Raw genomic sequence first — 20,166 nt, forward strand, 5'->3', positions numbered from 1 at the left:
TGACTGAAGATCAAAGCCTGCGCCTACAGATTCTCCTTAGTAGGATAACTGTAAAACCTAACAACGAACAGGGACAACAGTTTTGTAAAAGTCAAAGAACGTCACAACTAGATGAGACGTTAGAGATGCAGCCCCACAGCCTTTTAAAGATCATACGTCTGAGACTCAGAGAGGTTGCCTAGGTTGCCTCAGGTCACACAGCCCAACCGATGGATGTGGAATCAGTGACCAAATCCAAAGTACAATCACACTAGGGCTCCTTCTCCTAAAATGTAACGTCTAAATCAGGTCCAGCCTTCTCACCGCTCCTACCCACCCTCCTTGGCTGTATGAAATTCCTCAACGCTCTTTCTTGAAGAGTCAAGTCATTAAAACTTGAAGTTGGGGCATTCAACAAACAGGTGTCCAGACCACGGACACGGAGTCGGGGAATGTGGGTCTCCACAAGCCGGCCGAGAACTCTCCAGCTCCCGCTTATAAAGTTTTCTCGGATCGTACGTTCCTCTTTCAGATCCCTGGCTGCGAGGCCAAGATGCCCGCTGTGGCCTCCGACGAAGTTCGGAGATGCCATTTGCTCGCAGAAGCCCTGCCGGGGCGCGCCGGCCGCAGAGCCGGGCGTCCTCGGGCCTGGCGGGCGACAGGGGAGGCCAGGCGCGGGGCTGGGCGGGGCGGCCCCTCGGCGCGCGACTGCCCGCCCCGGCTGCGAGGACCGCGGGCTCGCGAGTCCCGGCGCGGAGCGAGAGGCGCGCGCGGGCCGTGGGGGCTGGGCCGAGGCGGAGCGCGAGACGGCGGTGGCGGCAGGCGCCGCGGGACCAGGCAGCGGCCCCCGCCCCCCGAAGTCCGTCCCCGCGCGGGGCTGGGGAGCTCAGGGCGGGGAAGCCGCGGGGCCGCGCCACGTCCCTCGCCCGCCCCAGAGCGGGTTTTGCAGGCGTCTCCAGGCTGGGGGCTTTTGTGTCTGCGACTCGGGAGCGGCGAGAGCGCAGACCTCCTCCTCAGAGGGCGCTGTGAGTGAGCCGCCAGGGCCCGGCCGCCCGCCTCCTGCCTCCCCTGTCAGCGGCTCCCGAGGCGGCGGCGGCGGCGAAGAAGAAGGAGTGGGAGGAGGCGGCGGCGGCGCACTCGTCCTCCGCACATGCCGGCCCCGGGCGGGGGGCCGCCCCCAGGCCGCGCTCCCGGCCGCCGCCGCTGAGCCCCGCCAGCCCCCGCACGCCGCCCGGCCGCCCGGAGGCCTCGTCTTCCTCCCAAACTTTGCAAAGTCGGCCAGCGTCCCCGCCGCCCTCGGCCGCGCCTCGGCTCGGAGGCTCGCCTCTCAGCCGCAGCGGCCCCGCGAGGAGGAGGAGGAGCCGCCGCCGCAGCATCAAAGAGACCGAATTCCCGCGGCCTGGGGGGGAGTCATGCTTTGCGGTCTGTAATGTCAGCAGAACAGGAGAAGGATCCCATTTCGCTGAAGAGAGTTCGAGGTAACCGGGAAGGGCGCGGGATTGGGGGGACCGGGGTGAGTGCGGTGCGCGGGGGCCGCGTGCCGGGCCGCTGGGAGGCCACGGGGCTCTGTCCGGGCCTAACTCCGCGCCGCCCGCGTCCCGCCTGCGCCCCGGGGCCGAGGCTGCGGTTCCGGGCGCTCAGCCCCCGCGCCCGCTCGCCCCTAGACACCCGCGCGGAGCCCTCGCCTCCTCGACTTTGTGTTAGGCGGCAGTTGAAGCCGCACTCAGCATCCCTCCGTACCCCGCTCTCCTACCTCAGCTCATTCGCAAGACAGCACAATAGGCACCTCGAAGGGTGAGAAAGAAACCACCCCCTGGCAGAGACCACGGACGATGCCCACCCCCCAAAAAGTAAGTTAGACTGCTCAAGAGTTGACGCTTTGAGGAAGGTGTACCGGGCCTTCGCGTCTCTCCCAGCCCCCCTTCCCACCCTCACAGGCAACAAATATACAGCTTATTTTTCTTGGGTTTAAGAGGAGACACTATATAAATTCAAAAGGCATTTTCTTTATTGGCTTATGGGTAAGAATCGAATCACCTAAAATCAATTTTATACGTGATTGGTTTGCTTCTTCCTTGCACCCTAGTTAGGAAATTTTGTGCTGCCTTACTATCTGAGAGAAATCGGAGGGAACGCTGTACCAGACAAAAGATAATGCGTGTAAGTTCACAGATGCCAAATGCCGGAGGGAAATTTGGGGGATATCCTGCAGCTCTGATTTCCAGCTCAAAATGGGGTTAAGGCTGAAAGTCCCAAAGTTGAAATAGCCCTGTTTGTTCATTAAGCAAATATTTATTGAACACATACTGTGTGCTACGCTCTGTTCTTGGCACTGGGGTGCAACAGTGAACAAAGCAAAAAGAGTCTTCACCCAGCCGGGGCTCACACACTTGTGGGGTAAACAGATGATAAACAAAAGATAGAGATATAGAATACCACATAGTAAGTGCTCTGGAGAAAAACAAAGCAGGTAAAGTGGTTAGAAAATCCATAGGAGGATGGAGAGTTTTCAATTATGTGTAAGAGGACTCATGTGGAAGGTGATGTTTGAACCAGGACCCAAGGGAAGTGATAAACCAGAGCCATATGGATATGTGTGGCGAGAGCAGTCTCAGCAAAAAGAACAGCAAGTGCAAAGGCCCTGGGTCTGGAATTTGCCTGGTGTATTCAAGCAACTGCAAAGAAGTTATGGTAACTGGCAGAGAGTGAGCAAAGGGTGAATAGTATGAGCTGAGCAGAAAGGGTGATAAGAGTGATCTGACTTCTGTTTTCAACAGGTATCTCTGGCTGCTCTGTGGAGAATAGACTGTAGAGAACAAGGGCTGAAGCAGGGAAGCTAGTTAGGAGGCTATTGTAATAGTCCTTTCATCCAAACAGGTTAAAGTGCTTTATAAATCAGTGCTTTATAAAGTAGTAAGGTAAATTTTGCAGTTGACTTAAGTGATGTAGAGATCAAGAACCACAGTCATTCATCTGTGTTTTTGTTCCATGCGACTAGAGATTAAACATCTAGAACTGGATTGTGACACAGTGCCAATGTGGTATCCAAAATACATCACTCGAATATTTAGGTAGAGATTGATTTTCTTAGCCATTTAAGCAAAAATGTAATTTAAAGCAGAATATTGTTTTTAAGGCCTAATAAACACAATCTTTCATTGAGTGAAGGTTTTCTATTTCAGCTTTCTTTTCTGTTTGTGGTTTTGAGTGGCCAAACACTTTAAGGAATAGACCTTCCTGAGATACAATTATTCCTCTGATATTTTTACCATATTATTTTGCCTTTTATTATAAATGACTTTGGGGTTGAAGGAAAAGAAAGAGGGCTCTCAAGTTTATACCTTTGAACTCAATTATCAGTCTTAATCAAATGTAATTTTAAATAAAATGGATGAGTATTTTATTGTGGGTCAAGAACACAGATCCATCTTTATTTTGTTCCAGCTACTGGTTTTAAGTTTGGTGCCTTAGCTGTTGGGAGTTGGCTCAGGTGTCAGCTCAAGAATATGCTGCGAGTTAAGTACCAGAATAAAAGACAAAGCACTTTTTAAAATAAAAAGTCAATATGAGGAGGGATTTTTATAATAAGTCACTTTGTAGTGACTATAACATTCATTTTAAAAACATTTTTGGATTAGTTTATAAAAGGTACCAGAATTTCTATGTGAGCTCTTTTGAAGCCCAGTTCTGCTGAACTTCACTGCCCTGAAACTTTTTGTTGTAATTTATATCCTAAGACTACATGCAGGATGTGGACTTTGCAGAACATAAACTGTGAGCAATGCTTCTTAAACTGTTTCCCATCCACTCATGTATACAGACAGACTTTTAAATAGTTACGTATTTATTTCATGGGTATTATAAAAAATACAAGATATAGAACTTCTCATTTAGGGTAAGGCTAAGATACATACACCAGAGTTTCAGTTTGAAGAAATTATTAAGAAAATAATATGATAGATGGAACTCAGATGTGGCAAAATTATGACAACATAAATGACTAAGGACTTTACAGTATTATATTCTTTAGACCAAAAGTATCATATCCCCTGGGATGCTTATTAAAAATGTGAGTTTTAGGGGGCGCCTGGGTGGCTCAGTCAGTTGAGCATCCAACTTCAGCTCAGGTCATGATCTCAGTGGTCCATGAGTTCAAGCCCTGCATCGGGCTCTGTGCTGACAGCTCGGAGCCTGGAGCCTGCTTTGGATTCTGTGTCTCCTTCTCTCTCTGCACCTCCCCTGCTCACACTCTGTCTCTCTCTCAAAAATAAATGAACATTTAAAAATTTTAATAAAAAAAGTGTAAGTTTTTGGCTCCACAGAATCAGGATTTCAGGGAAATTTTTCTGTATCTTTAACAAGATCCCCTGGTGTTCCTTAGGCCCACTAAGGTTTGAGAATTGCTGCTGTTAGACGTAGGTTGAAAAGGTGAATGGACCCGAGGAAGCTGATTTGTGGTCTTCAAACTTGTCCTGATATTTTAATATTAGATTCAGAATTGCTATTTAGTGGCAAAGTGTCTTACTCCTATTTTTTTTTACCAGTTCTTTCCTTCCCCCAGCCCTCAACCCTTGACTCTAAGAAAAAGAAAGATCCCCGAAGAGAGACGCCTAGGTGGCTCAGTTGGTTAAGAGTCTTGATTTTGGCTCAAGTCATCTCACAATTGTTGATGGGATTAGGTTCCTGGGTTCGAACCCCAAGTCCTGCTTGGGCTTCTCTCTTTCCCTCTCTCTCTCTCTCTTTCTGCCCCTCCCCTGCTCATGCTGCTGGCTCTCTCTCAAAAAATAAACAAACTTTAAGAAAAAAAAAAAAAAGAGGGGCACCTGGGTGGCTCAGTTGGTTAAGCATCCAACTTAGGCTCAGGTCATGATCTCACAGCTTGTGGGTTCGAGCCCTACATCAGGCTCTGTGCTGATAGCTCAAAGCCTGGAGCCTGCTTCAGATTCTGTGTCTCCCTCTCTCTCTGTCCCTCCCCTGCTCGTGCTCTCTCACTCTCTCTTTCTCTCTCAAAATAAACATAAAGAAAAAAAGATCCATGAAAATAGGTACAATATCTTGGTTATCTTTCTGTTTCTCCCTTCATTGCTTTCCCTGTAGTAAATACCAAATAAATGAATGAGTGAATACATGAAGTAACTCATATCTTTATGCTTTCTGATTGTCTATAGCTCCTCCTAATACTTTACTGCCTTTTTTTCTTAGAATGTTACTTTTAACCAACATTCCCATTATGCAGTGTTCTTAGAACTCTTGGGTGTGGATCTGATCACAACATCCATTCATGTATTCAGCAAATATTTATAGAGCAGTCATACTGCCAGACAGTGGGAATATTAAGAAGGCATAGGGGCGCCTGGGTGGCGCAGTCGGTTAAGCGTCCGACTTCAGCCAGGTCACGATCTCGCGGTCCGTGAGTTCGAGCCCCGCGTTGGGCTCTGGGCTGATGGCTCAGAGCCTGGAGCCTGTTTCCGACTCTGTGTCTCCCTCTCTCTCTGCCCCTCCCCCGTTCATGCTCTGTCTCTCTCTGTCCCAAAAATAAACAAACGTTGAAAAAAAAATTTTTTTTAAAAGAAGGCATAACACTGTCTTCAGGAAATCTTTAGACCAGGATACTGACAAGTAGTAGTCAGTTACGAATAACGTAAGTACTGTGATCATCTACAGGAAATAAGGGAACATATAACCTACCCTTTTTAAGGAAATCAAGGAATGCCTCCTGGAGAAGAGTTTTAAGAAACAGTGAATATTCCCTTGCGGAAGTTATGTAGAAAGAGCAGCAAAGTAGATGGGTGATTAGAAAAAGGTCCAAGAAATCAGCAGTGGTTTTAAGAAGGCACTTTTGAGAGAAAACCACATGTTAAAGTAGTAAAAATTAAGTGATAAAGATGTGACTTAAGGAAGGTGGTAAACAGAAAGACATAGCCAATAGCTTAGAGAGAGAGAAAGTCAAGAGAAAGTGTCTTTTTATTTCCCTTGAAAAAAGGCTTAAGCATATTTGTATACTTAAAGAGGAACCCAATGTAAAGGGAGAGAGAAGCTGAAAGGCAGCAGAAGAGAGGGCAATTCATTAATAAAGCATTCAGTACATGTTTTTAAATATGTATCATGTGCTAGGCACTCAATGTGGGAAGCTGGGGATGAGACAGACAAGACTTCCTTCTCATAAGTCAGGTCTCTGCAGGTGAGAGAAGGGGAATAACATCAGGATTCGAAATAGTCTTACAGAAAAAAAAAAAGAATGAAGAAAGACAAATCTAGAGATGAAGAAGGAAGTTAAGGCATTCATTCCAGATAAAATGTTTTTAACCTGAGTTAGCAGTGACATTGGAGAGGTTAGAATGTGTTTTAGGCTGGGATAATAGCACAGAAATGTCATGAAAGTACAAAAGTAGACTTTACTAAAAAAATGTTGAGTGAATATATGGAGGGTTTGGGTTATGATTGGAGAAGAAACATAACTTATGTACTCACAAAATGGAAGGGAAGAGCCAATGAAAGTCTAAAAGAAAGATTTTGGGGGGATTTTGTTGTTTTGTTTTTTTAATTGGTACATATAAGGGCCAGGCAGATTATCAGGAAAGTGAGTATGCCCTCGGGATGTTTCAGTGTACACAGTGGATATACATGGTTTGGAACTGAGGGAAGTGGTCTGAGCCAGAAATAGAGATCTGGAAGTTATCAGTAAACAAGTGAATACTAATTGATGCCTTGGGAATAGATAGCTCACCCGACAGAGTAAAAAGAGAGAAGAGAAAAGCACTGAGGAAAGCAACTTGGGGAATGCTAATATTTAGGAGACAAAAGGGAAAAATGACCCTGAAAAGCAGAATGTGAAGGAGTAGCCTGAGAGGTAGAAGAGAAAAACCGTAAAGATAATATAAAAGGAGTGGATTTATGAGAGGAAGATAAATGAATTTTGTTTTTAACATGTTGATTGAAAGGTATCTATCTGCGAGATGTCCAGTATGCTCTTTCTCCTGCATTCCCTATCTTGGTGAACATCATTTATTCAGTAACCCGTCTTCCACTCCCACCCAGCACTGTCCCAAAGTCCTAGAATATCTGTGTCCTTATGGTGTTTTGAATCCACCATCTCTTTGACCTTTCCACAACCACTCCTTTAGTTCAGATTTTATCTCTTTGATTACTATCATAGCAGCTCTCACTGGTTTCCTGGCCTCCTGTTTTGTCCCTCTAAATCCATTTTCCACATCACCACTGGTGATAAATAACTACTATCTATTGAGTACTTACCAAGCAGTTTGTTAACTGGTTTAAATGGATCATCTTACTTAATCCTCTCAATAACCCTTTGAGTTAGATGTTATCATCATTCATAGTTGAGGAACTGATGCTCAGAGAGGTTAAGTAAATTTGAATGTGATTAAGCAACACATTCAAATTTACCCAGCTAGTAAGTGGCAAAACTAGAGCTGACCTCTAGGGCTAAAAGTCTTACCCACTGTGTTCCATTGCCATAGTGCTCCAAAACACAATTCATGTTACTCTTTTTGTAAAATTATTAATTTTTTTTAATGTTTATTTATTTTTGAGACAGAGACAGAGTGTGAGTAGGGGAGGGGCAAAGAGATAGGGAGACACAGAATCTGAAACAGGCTCCAGGCTCTTAGCTGTCAGCACAGAGCCCGACGCGGGGCTCAAACCCACAAACCACAAGATGTTAGACTCAACCGACTGAGCCACGCAGGCGCTCCTGTAAAATTCTTTAGTGGTTCCCCATTGTCTCTGGATAAAAATCCAGCCTTCTTGTATTGACCCTTTTTAATTTGGTCCAGGCCTACCCCTTAATTCTCCAACCTTCATATTCCATGAAATGCTCTCCTGTGCTCCAGGTCTGTAGATGTTGTAATGGTTTCTTTTGCCTTTAAAACTTTCTTTGCACATTCTGTTCCTTCTGCTAGGCTTGCCCACTCTTTTTCCCACCTTTCATAGAATACTCATCCTCAAGGCATCAGCTCTGTTGAAAACTCCCGGATGGGGGCGCCTGGGTGGCTCAGTTGGTTAAGCATCCGACTTCAGCTCAGGTCATGATCTCACAGTCTGTGAGTTCGAGCCCTGGGTCAGGCTCTGTGCTGACAGCTCAGAGCCTGGAGCCTGCTTCAGATTCTGTGTCTCCCTCTCTCTCTGCCCCTTCCCCGCTCATGCTCTGTCTCTCTCTGTCTCAAAAATAAATTTAAAAAAACATTTAAAAAATTTAAAAAAAAAAATTCCCAGGATGTCTTTCCTGATACTCCTCCTTCAGTCATTATTAGATGGGACTTCCTTATGTTCCTTCAACATCCTGTGCTCATCTGCATCATAGTATTTATCTCATTACATTTAGTTTCAAAAAAAGGAAGAAAAATTGTTTCTTCTAGATTATGGGATCCTTATAGAGAGCAATTGCTGTTTTTATTTCTACACTTAAATAAACTCAACAGATGTTTCTGAAATCTAATTTGATGAATGTTAACAAAGAGGTTTCAGTAAATTCAGGTAATTTAGTCTTCCTAGTTTGCTTGCCCCAGAGGTGTGGAGGAGTTACCTCTTGGGAAGATGAATAATTCTCTCTTTAACACTCTTATTCCAGGCAACTCAAGGGGTCTAAGTCATCTTTACCTTCAAGGTATCCCTAATGCATGGTCAAGAGTGATTTTGGGTCTCCTTTCCTATTCCCAGTCTCCATAGACATGCTAATAGCAATATTGAGAATTAGTACAGCATTTGTCTCTGACTGCTGGGTTTCTTATCCCATTTCTCCTGTTTACTAACTGTGTGGTCCTTGGCAAGTTATTTAAACTCTGTGCATCAGTTTCCTGTAAAATGAGGATAACACTGGTTACAGAGTTATTTAAAGGATTTAAATACAGAGTTGTTTAAAGGATTAAATGTGTTAATATACATAAAGCACTTTAAACCTTGCCTGGTTCACTTTTGTCTGTTTACTTTTAAAATCAGAACTAGAATATACATTCTAAAATATACATTCTAAAATATAAGTAATGTGATCAGCACTCACTTTTAGGTATATTTAATCAATAAGTAAAAGACTGACAGCATATCTTTTCTTGTTTTGATTGGGAGTGGGTATGAACTCAACAGAAATGAAGGTTCTCTCCCTTTACAGGGAAGACTGAACCAAAAGAAAAATTAAAAAAGCAGAAACCCTTCAGATTTTATAATTTTGCCAAAAAGGACATATACAAACTGTTTATTACATGATTTTTAATGAATATTTGCATTTTTGTTCACCATTTTTCCTGAATTTTTTAATTTAAAAATTTGGTTCACTTTGTTAATAAAATAAGTTTATTATTAGCGGCATTATTGTATAGAGTCAGCTTTGTACACAAATGCCATTTACCCACCCTCCTAAGCTTTACATTTGTTAGCAACTTTAGAACTCATGCACCTCAGCAATAAAAAGATCGTTAGTTTGGGGAGAACAGTTGGTACAAGAACCACAAATATGTAAAATCTTAAATCACAGATGTTGAGGGTTTTCAGAATTTAATATTTATTACATGTTCAGGTTAAGATGCCAGGATCTGGGCATCACAAAGGGTATAATGGTACTTTCATTCCAGTCATATAAGGCTATTTCACCAAATGCATGAGAAAGTCTTATAATACTATTTTCACATCTTAATTCCTAATATTGTCATTCCATGGTAGAGACTAGTATTACAGAAGTACATGTTGCAGGTGAAGGTAAAGCTGTTAGCTGAGATGTTCACATCCATAGTAAATGATAGAATAAACTGACATTACATCCCAGACTTCTTTGCTGTTATGAAAAACTGATATTGTCCACTGAATGTGTTGATAATGCTGGATATTAGATATTTTGATAGGTTATTAAATACTGTAGAAATTGAAGTGAAGTGAGCTTATGGTATAGTTTAGTCTAAAGGAAAGCAAAATGGGGGCACCTCGGTGGCTCAGTCGGTTAAGTGTCTGACTCTTGGTTTCTCTTCAGATCATGATCTCATGGTTCATGGGTTCAAGCCCCTAATCAGGCTCCATGTTGATGTTCTGGAGCCTGCTTGGGATTCTCTCTCTCTTTTTTTCCCTGACCCTCCCCTGCTCTCTCTCTCTCTCAAAAATAAATAAACTTAAAAAAATAAAGGAAAGCAAAATGAAAACTAGTATTTGAGGGTCCCCATGTGCCAGGCATTATGTTAAACACTGCCTTAGTTCAAGCTGCTGTAACAGAATACCATAGACTGAGTGGCTTATAAACAATAGCAATTTATTTGGCACAATTCTGGAGGCTAGAAAGTCCAAGATCAACGTGCCAGCAGATTCTGTATCTGGTGAGGGCCTATTTCCTTGGCAGTCTTCTCATTGTGTTATAACATGTAAGGACCAAAGGAGCTCTTTGAGGTCTATTTCATAAGGACATTAATTCCATTCATCCTAGAGGGCAGAGGTTCTGCCCTCATGACCTAATCACCTTCCAAAGGCCCCACCACCAAGTACCATCAAAGTGGGGATTAGGATTTCAACATGTAAATTTTGGGAAGGACAGACTTGGTTTGTGTCATTTAATCAGCATAGTATATGTACTTAAACCAATATACACATATATTAGAATGCATTCTTTTTTTTTTTTTTTTTTAATTTTTTTTTTTTCAACGTTTATTTATTTTTGGGACAGAGAGAGACAGAGCATGAACGGGGGAGGGGCAGAGAGAGAGGGAGTCACAGAATCGGAAACAGGCTCCAGGCTCCAAGCCATCAGCCCAGAGCCCGACGCGGGGCTCGAACTCACGGACCGCGAGATCGTGACCTGGCTGAAGTCGGACGCTTAACCGACTGCGCCACCCAGGCGCCCCTAGAATGCATTCTTATTTGAACTACTCTTGAAGCATATCTGTTTTTGAAGGAGAAAATTATAAAATACGTAAAAAACATTTTTGAAGTATAGTTGGCAACAGTGTTAGATTAGTTTCAGGTGTACAGCATAGTAATTTGACAGCTGTATACATTATACTGTGTTCACCACAAGTATAGCTACCTTCTGTCACCATACAATGCTATTACGATATTTTTTCTTGTATTCCCTATGCTGTAACTTCATCCCCCTTATTCATTCCATAACTAGAAGCCTGTATCTCCCACTCCCATTCATCCACTTTTCCTTTCCCCCCATCCCCCTCCCCTCTGCCAACCACTAGTTCTCTGTATTTGTGGGTCTGTTTCTGCTTTTATTGTTTGTTTGTTTTCTTAAATTCCACATACAAATGAAATCACGTGGTATTTGCCTTTTTCTGTCAGGCTTATGTCACTTAGCATAAAGCCCTCTAGGTCCATTGAAATAATGTGGTTATTTGCCTTTTTCTGTCTGGCTTATTTCATTTAGCATAAAGCCCTCTAGGTCCATATGTGCTGTCCTAAATGGCAAGCTCTCATTCTTTTTTTTTTTTTTTAATTTTTTTTTCAACGTTTATTTATTTTTGGGACAGAGAGAGACAGAGCATGAACGGGGGAGGGGCAGAGAGAGAGGGAGACACAGAATCGGAAACAGGCTCCAGGCTCTGAGCCATCAGCCCAGAGCCCGACACGGGGCTCGAACTCACGGACCGTGAGATCGTGACCTGGCTGAAGTCAGACGCTTAACCGACTGCGCCACCCAGGCGCCCCATCTCTCATTCTTTTTTATTGCTGAGTAATATTCCACTGTGTGTGCACATGTGTGTTTGTATCCCATCTTCTTTATCCGTTCCTCCAGCATTAGACACTTAAGTTGCTCCCATATCTTGGTAAATAATGGTGCAATAAACCTAGGGGTGCATATGTCTTTTAGAATTAGTGTTGTTTGTTTTCTTTGAGTAAACATTCAGTAGTGGAATTACTGGATCCTGTGGTATTTCTATTTTTAAATATTTGAGAAACCTCCATAGTGTTTTCCACAGTGGCTGCACCAATTTGCACAGCCAGTAGCAGGGCCCAAGAGTTCTTTTTTTCTCCACATCCTCACTGGCACTTATTATTTCTTGTCTCTTTGATATTAACCATTCTGACAAGTGTAAGGTGATATCTCATTGTGGTTTTGATTTGCAGTTTTCTGATTATTAGTGATGTAGAGCATCTTTTCATGGTCTGTTGGCTGTCTGTATGTCTCCTCTGAAAAAACATTTTTGTATTCTGCCCATTTTTTAATTGGGTTATTTGGTTTAATAGTGTTGAGTTGTATAAGTGTTTTATATATTTTAGATATTGAACCCTTATGAAATAAATCATTATATATATCTTCTCCCATTCAGCAGGTTTTCTTTTCCTTTTGTTGATGGTTTCCTGCACTGTGCAAAAGCTTTTTTGTGTGTTAAGTCCCAATAGTTTATTCTTGCTTTTGTTTCCCTTGCTTTAGGAGACATATCTAGAAAGATATTGCTGTGGCTGCAGAGAAATTGCTGCCTATTTTCTTTTAGGAGTTTTGTAGGTTTAGGTCTCACATTTAGGTCTTTAATCCATTTTAAGTTAGTTTTCGTGTATAGTGTGAGAAAGTGGTCCCATTTCATTATTTTTCATGTAGCTGTGCAGTTTTCCCAGCCCTATTTATTGAAGAGCCTATCGTTTTGCCATTATGTATTCTTATGTCCTGTGTAGATTAATTGGCCATATTAGCATGGATTTATTTCTAGGCTTTCTATTTTGTTCTTTTGATCTATGTGTCTATTTTGATGCCAGTACCATATTGTTTTTATTACTACAGCTATTGTGGTTTAGCTTGAAATCTGGGATTATGATACCTCCAGCTTTGTTGTTACTCAAAATTGCTCAGCTCTTTGGGGTCTTTTGTGATTCCATACAAACTTTGGAATTATTCTAGTTCTCTGAAAAATGAATGCTATTGGCGTTTGATAGGGATCGCATTGAATCTGTTGATGGCTTTGGGCAGTATGGACATTGTAACAATGTTAAGCCTTCATTCCATGAGCATGGAATATCTTTCCAATTGTTTATGTCATCTTCAATTTTTTTCAACAGTGTTTTCATAGTTTACAGAGTAAAGGTCTTTCACCTCCTTGATTGGATCTACTCCTGGTGTTTTACTCTTTTTGGTATAATTATAAATGGAATTGTTTTCTTCATTTCTCTTTCTGCTAAATTGTTACTAGTTTATAGGAACACAACTGATTTCTGAGTGTTAATTTTGTATCTTGCAACTTTACTGAATTCATCTATTACTTCGAATAGTTTTTTGGTGGAGTCTTTCAAGGTTTTCTATGTATAGTATCACATGTTTTCTGCAAATAGTGATGGTGTAACTTCTTCCTTACCAGTTTGGATGCCTTTTATGTCTTTTTCTTGTCTGGCTGCTATGGCTGGGACGTCCAGTACAATGGTGAATAAAAGCACTGAGCATGGACCTCCCTGTCTTTTTCCTGATCTTAGAGGAAAAGCTCTCAGTTTTTCACCTTTGAGTATGATGTTGGCTTTGGGTTTGTTATGTGTGGTCTTTTTTATTTTGAGGTATGTTCCCTCTAAACCCACTTTGTTGAAGGTTTTTATCATGAACAAATGTTGAATTTTGTCAAATGTTGTTTCTGCATCTGTTGAGATGATCATGTGGTTTTGACCCTTCATTTGTTAGTGTGGTGTATCATGTTGATTGCTTTGCAGATGTTGAACCATCTTTGCATCCCCAGAACAAATCCCAGTTGATGGTGGTAAGTGATCCTTTCAATGTATTTGAATGCAGTTTACTAATATTTTGCATCTGTGTTCATTGGTGATATTGGTCTGCAGTTGTTTCTTGGTTTCTTTAGTAGTGTGTTTGGTGTTGGTGTCAGGATGATTCTGGACTTTTAGAATGTATTTGGAAAGTATCCTTCTTCTATTTTTTGGAATAGTGTGAGGAGAATAGGTGTTAACTCTTCTGTAAGTATGTGGTAGAATTCATCTGTGAATTCATCTGGTCCTGGTCTTTGTGTTTTGGGAGTTTTTTGATTACCAATTCAATTTCATTGTTAATAATTGGTATGTGTTCAGATTTTCTGTTTCTTTTGATTCAGTTTTGGAAGATTGGAAGTTTCTGGAAACATCTATTTCTTCTAGGTTGTCCAGCTTGTTGGCATATAATTTTTTGTAGTAGTCTCTTATAATTCCTTATATTTCTGTGGTATTGGTTGTTACTTCTCCTCTTTCATTTCTGATTTTGTTTATTTGGATGTTCTCTTTTTTGTTTGTTTGTTTTTGGGGGTTTTTTGTTTTGTTTTTTTAGTTTTGTTTTTGATGAGTCTAGCTAAAGTTTGGTAAGCTTTATGTTTTCAGAGAACCAGCTCTAGGTTTCATTGATCTTTCCTTTTGGCCTCCATTTCATTTTTATTTCCATTCTGATCTTTATTACTTCATTCCTTGTACTAAGTTTGGGATTTGTTTGTTCTTCTCTTTTCAGTCTCTTTGGTTATAAGGTTAGGTTGTTTATTTGAGATTTTCCTTATTTCTTGAGGTAGGCCTGTATCCATATAAATTTCTTTTCTTAGAACTGCTCTTGCTGTGTCCCCAGGATTTTGGATCATTATGTTTTCATTTCCATTGGGCTCCATGTATTTTTTATTTCCTCTTTGATTTCTTCATTGACCCATTAGTTGTTTAGTAGCATGTTGTTTAGCTGCCACATGTTTGTGCTTTTTCCAGTTTTTTTTTCCTTGTAGTTGATACCTAGTTTCATACTGTCATTGAAAATGATACTTGATATGATTTCAGTCTTCTTAAATTTATTGAGACTTGTTTTGTGGCCTAATATGTGACCTATTCTCGTGAATGTTCCCTGTACCCTGAAAAGAATGTGTGTTCTGTTATTTTGGATGGAATGTTTTGTATATATCTTTAAGTCCATCTGGTCTAATGTATTGTTCAAAGACACTGTTTCCTTATTAATTTTCTGCCTTGATGATCTATACATTGATACAAGTGGGGTATTAAAGTCCCCTACTATTATTATATTACTGTCAGTTTATCCCTTTTAATATTTGTCTTATTTAGGTGCTCTAATATTGGGTGCATAGATATTTGCAGTTATCATTTATCATTATGCAATTTGTCATTAGTCCTTTGTCATTATGTAATGCCCCTCTTTGTTCTTTGTTACAGTCTTTGTTTTAAAGTCTGTTTTTTGTTTATTTGTTTTGCTTTCGTTTGCTTGGAATATTAATTTTCTATCCCTTCACTTTCAATCTGTATGTATCTTTAGGTCTGAAATGAGTCTTTTGTAGGCAGCATATAGAAGGGTCTTGTTTTTTAAATCCACTCCATTATCCTGTGTCTTTTTGTTGGAGTATTTAGACCATTTACATACAGTTTTGTAAGTATATACTTACTACCATTTTGTTAATTGTTTTCTGGTTGTTTTTGTAGTTTTTTTATTCCTTTTTCTCTTGCTCTTTCCTTGTGATGAGGACTTTCTTCAGTGTCATACTTGGCTTTCTTTCTCTTTATTTTTGGTTTATCTATTATAGGTTTTTGGTTTGTGGTTACCATGAGGTCCGTAAATAACATCCTAAGAATATAGTAGTCTATAATAATTTCATGGTCAGTTAAATACAAACACATTTAAAAAAATTTTTTTTAACGTTTATTTATTTTTGAGACAGAGAGAGACAGAGCATGAATGGGTGAGGGTCAGAGAGAGAGACACACACACAGAATCCGAAACAGGCTCCAGGCTCCGAGCTGTCAGCACAGAGCCCGACGCAGGGCTCGAACTCATGGACCATGAGATCAGGACCTGAGCCAAAGTCAGACGCCCAACCAACTGAGCCACCCAGACGCCTTGAATACAAACACATTTTATAAAAGAACTTCATTTTTATTCCCCCGTCCCCATTTTACGTATATGTTTTTATATTTTACATCTTTTTATTCTGTGAGTCCTCTTAACTAATTAAGATGCTATTGATTTTACTACTTTAACATCTTTTAGAAGGCTAGTTTAGTGGTGATCAACTCCTTTAACTTTTGTTTGTCTCTCCTTCAGTTCTGAATGATAGTCTTGCTGGCTAGAGTATTCTTGGTTGTAGGGTTTTTTTCCTTTCAGTACTTTGAATATATCATGCCACTCTCTTCTAGCATGCGAAATTTCTGCTGAAAAATCAGCTGATAGCTTGTGGTATTTCCTTTGTGTGTAACCATTTTCACTTCTATTGCTGCTTTTAAAATTCTCTATCTTTAACCTTTGACATTTTAATTATTATATGTCATTGTGTGGATCTCCTTGGGTTTATCTTGTTAAGCATTCTGTATGATTCCTGAACCTGGATGCCTGTTTCCTTCCCTAGTTTAGGGAAGTTTTCAACTCTTATTTCTTCAAATAAGCTTTCTGCCCTTTTTCTCTCTCTTCTCCTTTGGGGACCCCTATAATGCAAATGTTTGTTCACTTGATGTTGCCCAAGAGATCCTTTAACCTATCTTCATTTTTTGTTTGTTTGTTTTTTCTTTTTGCTATTCATCTTAGGTGCTTTCCATTAACCTGTCTTCTAGATTGCTGATCCATTCTTCTGCATCCTCTACTGTTTATTCCCTCTAGTTTTTGTAGTCTTCGACTCTGATTTTTTTTTTTTTGTATTTTCTGTCTCTGTTGAAGCCCCCACTGAGTTCTTCCACTCTTCTCTCCAGTCCAGTAAGCATTTTTATGACCATTACTTTGAACTCTTTATGAGGCATATTGCTTATCTCCAGTTACAAATGGATTTCATATAAAAAAAATCTTTGATTTGTAAAATCTTTAGATGGGGAAAAAAGTTCCTTGTTTAACAGATTAGACTCTCCTGTAAGACTATGAAAGGACATATAACTTCAACTTCCAGCTCTAAAAAAAAAAGGTTAAAGGGTAAAAAGAGGTAAGAGAATTATTCTGCTTGAGATTAAGTGGCATAATGTAATAATACCTAGAGAGAGAAAATTCCTTAGCTTTCTTAAAATTAGGCTTCTTGTTCTGTTTTCGTCATCATCCTCCCACAGTCTGTTCCCCTTGTGCATTCAGAGTTTACTGGGCAGGTAGGAGTTAAGAGATGAGATAAAGAAATTCAGGTATTAACAAATTAAAAGTATCACAGTAGCTGGTGTTAATAATATGCTTTGGCAGTTCCCATTTTCTTGGTTCTCTACCCCATAGTTCTCAGCTCCTGACTGAATAGTCATGGTTTACCTTGCAGAATTAGCAGCAGCAAATATGTAGAGCATCTAGAGAAAAGTTGTGGTACCAAAAGTTCTCAGGGTAACGTAAGTGACTAGCTTAATAACCACCACTTTCCTGTAACCTGGATTCTAACCTTTCACTTTATTTTTAAAGAGAATCATGGAAGTTCTTGGTAGCTTGTATTCTAATTAGCCCTGATGACTATGAATCTGATCTAACATAATGATTACTTCTAGAGAAGAACCATCAGTATTACAGGTAGCAGCAAGAAGGACCTGGGTAATGCCAAGAGTCAGAACCATTGAAAGTGTTATGTAGTTAACTCTTTAGATGAATAATAAATGGAGCAACAGACACCAATGGGAACTTGAAGATTTGCTTTATGGAGGGGAAATGTTAGAAAAAGTCAGTTTCTAAAAAGAATTTTAGTTCATTTTACTCACAGATTAATTGAAAATAGTAAGTTTATTTAAATGACTGCCAATATCAGAGCCTTTCCTTACAGTGAACATAAGCAATTATTACTAAATTTTTGGAAAGTGAACAAAGATGGTAGATACCATTAAGAGTACATTTTTCCCATCTTTAAATTACAGCATTTTAATTTTAAAATTATAATTATTTAGTATTAATGCTGTGAGTGCTAATTTATATTCTAGATTGGAGATTAGAGATTAATTTATTAGTAATTGTTTTTATTTTTAGGAATTACATTTTTCTATTTATATTTTTGTTATAATGAAATAACCATGACAGATATTAGGAGGTATAGGACTTTGATGTTTGGAACCTTTGTTTATTTATATAACCACTTTATTATTTGGCCTCTAAAATCATTGCTAATTCTTTTCCCCTACCAAACTCATCAAAATTTCTAAGTATTCAGATTTGAGAACAACACATTTCCCTGCTCAGCATGTCAGTATATACTGTTAAAGAAAAGTGAATACAGTTTGTTAATATGTAATCATCAGTTCATTTTATATAGGTTACTGAATAAGTTATAAATTAGTAATAGATTCAGTCATTCCTGAACCATCAGATTTTGAATCAATGACTTTGAGGGGTAGACTGGATCTCACTATTAGTTCTTTACATACCATCTAATGAAATGGGATTACTACCACATCAAAGAATTTAAAAATAGGAGTTCCTTTCGTTTGAACCACAAGTTTTCTTTTTGTCTTTTGTGTTCTGCTGAGTAAGACAGTATGTGTATAAGATTTTAGGGAGGCAAACTAGTACCTTAGAAGTATATAAATCTAGTTTTATCTAAACAATCAAAAGAAAAATAAATAAATTAGAGTTCATCAAATTAAAAACATATGTGTGTCAAAGGACACTATCGAAGTGAAAAGACAACCCACAGATTGGAAGAAAATATTTTTATAAATCTTATAACTGATAAGAGTCTAGTATCCAGAGTATATAAAAAATTCTTACAACATAACAACAAAAAACATAAATAACCTAACTAAAAAATAGACAAATGACTGGACTAGTCATTTCTTCAAAGAAAAGATATATAGGGGTGCCTGGATGGCTCAGTCGGTTAAGCGTCCAACTTCTTCCTAGGTCATGATCTTGCAATTTGTGAGTTCAAGCCCCACGTCGGGCTCTGTGCTGACAGCTCAGAGCCTGGAGCGTGCTTCAGATTTCTGTGTCCCCCTCTCTCTCTGCTCCTCCCCTGCTCATGCTCTGTGTCTGTCTCTCAAAAATAAATAAATGTAAAAAAAATTTTTTTTTAAGAAAAGATATATATATATATGATCAATAAATACATGAAAAGATGCTCAACTTCATTAGTAATTATGAAAATGCAAATTAAAACCACAATGAGATACTAGTTTATGCTCACTAGAATGACAGTACTTAAAAAAACAACAGGAAATACGTGTTGGGGAGGATGTGAAGAAATTGGAACCCTCAGACTTACCTGGGAATATATAATATTGCAGCCACTATGGAAAACAGTTGGGCAGTTCTCAAAACATTAGACTTGGAGATACCATATAGCCCAGTGATTCAATTACTAGCTATATACCCCAGATAATTGAAAACATGTTCATATATAAAAAAAAAAAAAACACAAACTTGTACATAAATATTCAGCAGCATTATTCTTAGTAACCAAAAAGTAGAAACAGCCTAGAATGCACTGTCTGCCCTTGGAAGCTACTGATGATTTACAAAATTTTGAGAATTCTTACTAATAACCCCAAGTCTGGGGAGAAGCAAATTCAATGAGTACTCTTATCTTCTCATTCTTTTCAGTAAGGAAAAAATGAGTAAAACAAAAAGTTTTTTTTTTTTTTTTTTTAAAAAAAAAGGACTAATCTCTGGTACAAGTCTCCAGGAATACACTGTATCAGAGAACACAGGGAAACCATCCCATGTGAATGGGTTACTCTACCCCACAACTAGGTAGATGTGCACTTAACAAAAAGTCAGAATTAAGAACCTTGATGTTCCAAGGAAACACAACAGGTTAATCTTACTAATATAGGCAAGCATTCTAAAAAGATATTAGTATGTTCAGTCATATAAAAATGATAACATATAAAAGTACGTAAGGTAGCTTTATTTCAGGAATGTCGTTCTTGAGTTGAACACTAAAATAAATAATTTAAAGGGAAAAAAATCACACGATTATCTCAATAGATATAGCATATAACCAATAGAAGAAAGTCAGAAAGTCACCTATGTTGGGGCGCCTGGGTGGCGCAGTCGGTTAAGTGTCCGACTTCAGCCAGGTCACGATCTCACGGTCCGTGAGTTCGAGCCCCGCATCGGGCTCTGGGCTGATGGCTCAGAGCCTGGAGCCTGTTTCCGATTCTGTGACTCCCTCTCTCTCTGCCCCTCCCCCGTTCATGCTCTGTCTCTCTCTGTCCCAAAAATAAATAAACGTTGAAAAAAAAAAATTAAAAAAAAAAAAAAAAAAGAAAGTCACCTATGTTAAATCAGAGCAAGTAAAAGATCTAAGCAGGATTGTAAGATAAAAATAAAAGCAGAGGCACCTGGGTGGCTCAGTCGGTTAAGCG

At 39.8% G+C, this 20,166-nt stretch overlaps 1 protein-coding gene across 1 annotated transcript in view; it reads left to right on the forward strand.

The window, feature by feature from the left end:
- Nucleotides 1-825: 825 nt before the first annotated feature.
- The window catches only part of PYGO1 (pygopus family PHD finger 1), a 32,381-nt gene continuing 13,040 nt past the window's right edge, over nt 826-20,166 (forward strand). The window contains exon 1 of the mRNA XM_043555364.1: nt 826-1,457. Within this exon, the coding sequence (XP_043411299.1) occupies nt 1,409-1,457 (49 nt within the window). The 5' untranslated portion in view covers nt 826-1,408. The remainder of the gene's footprint in view (nt 1,458-20,166) is intronic.

Source organism: Prionailurus bengalensis, chromosome B3, assembly GCF_016509475.1.
Source record: "Prionailurus bengalensis isolate Pbe53 chromosome B3, Fcat_Pben_1.1_paternal_pri, whole genome shotgun sequence".
Lineage (NCBI taxonomy): Eukaryota > Metazoa > Chordata > Mammalia > Carnivora > Felidae > Prionailurus > Prionailurus bengalensis.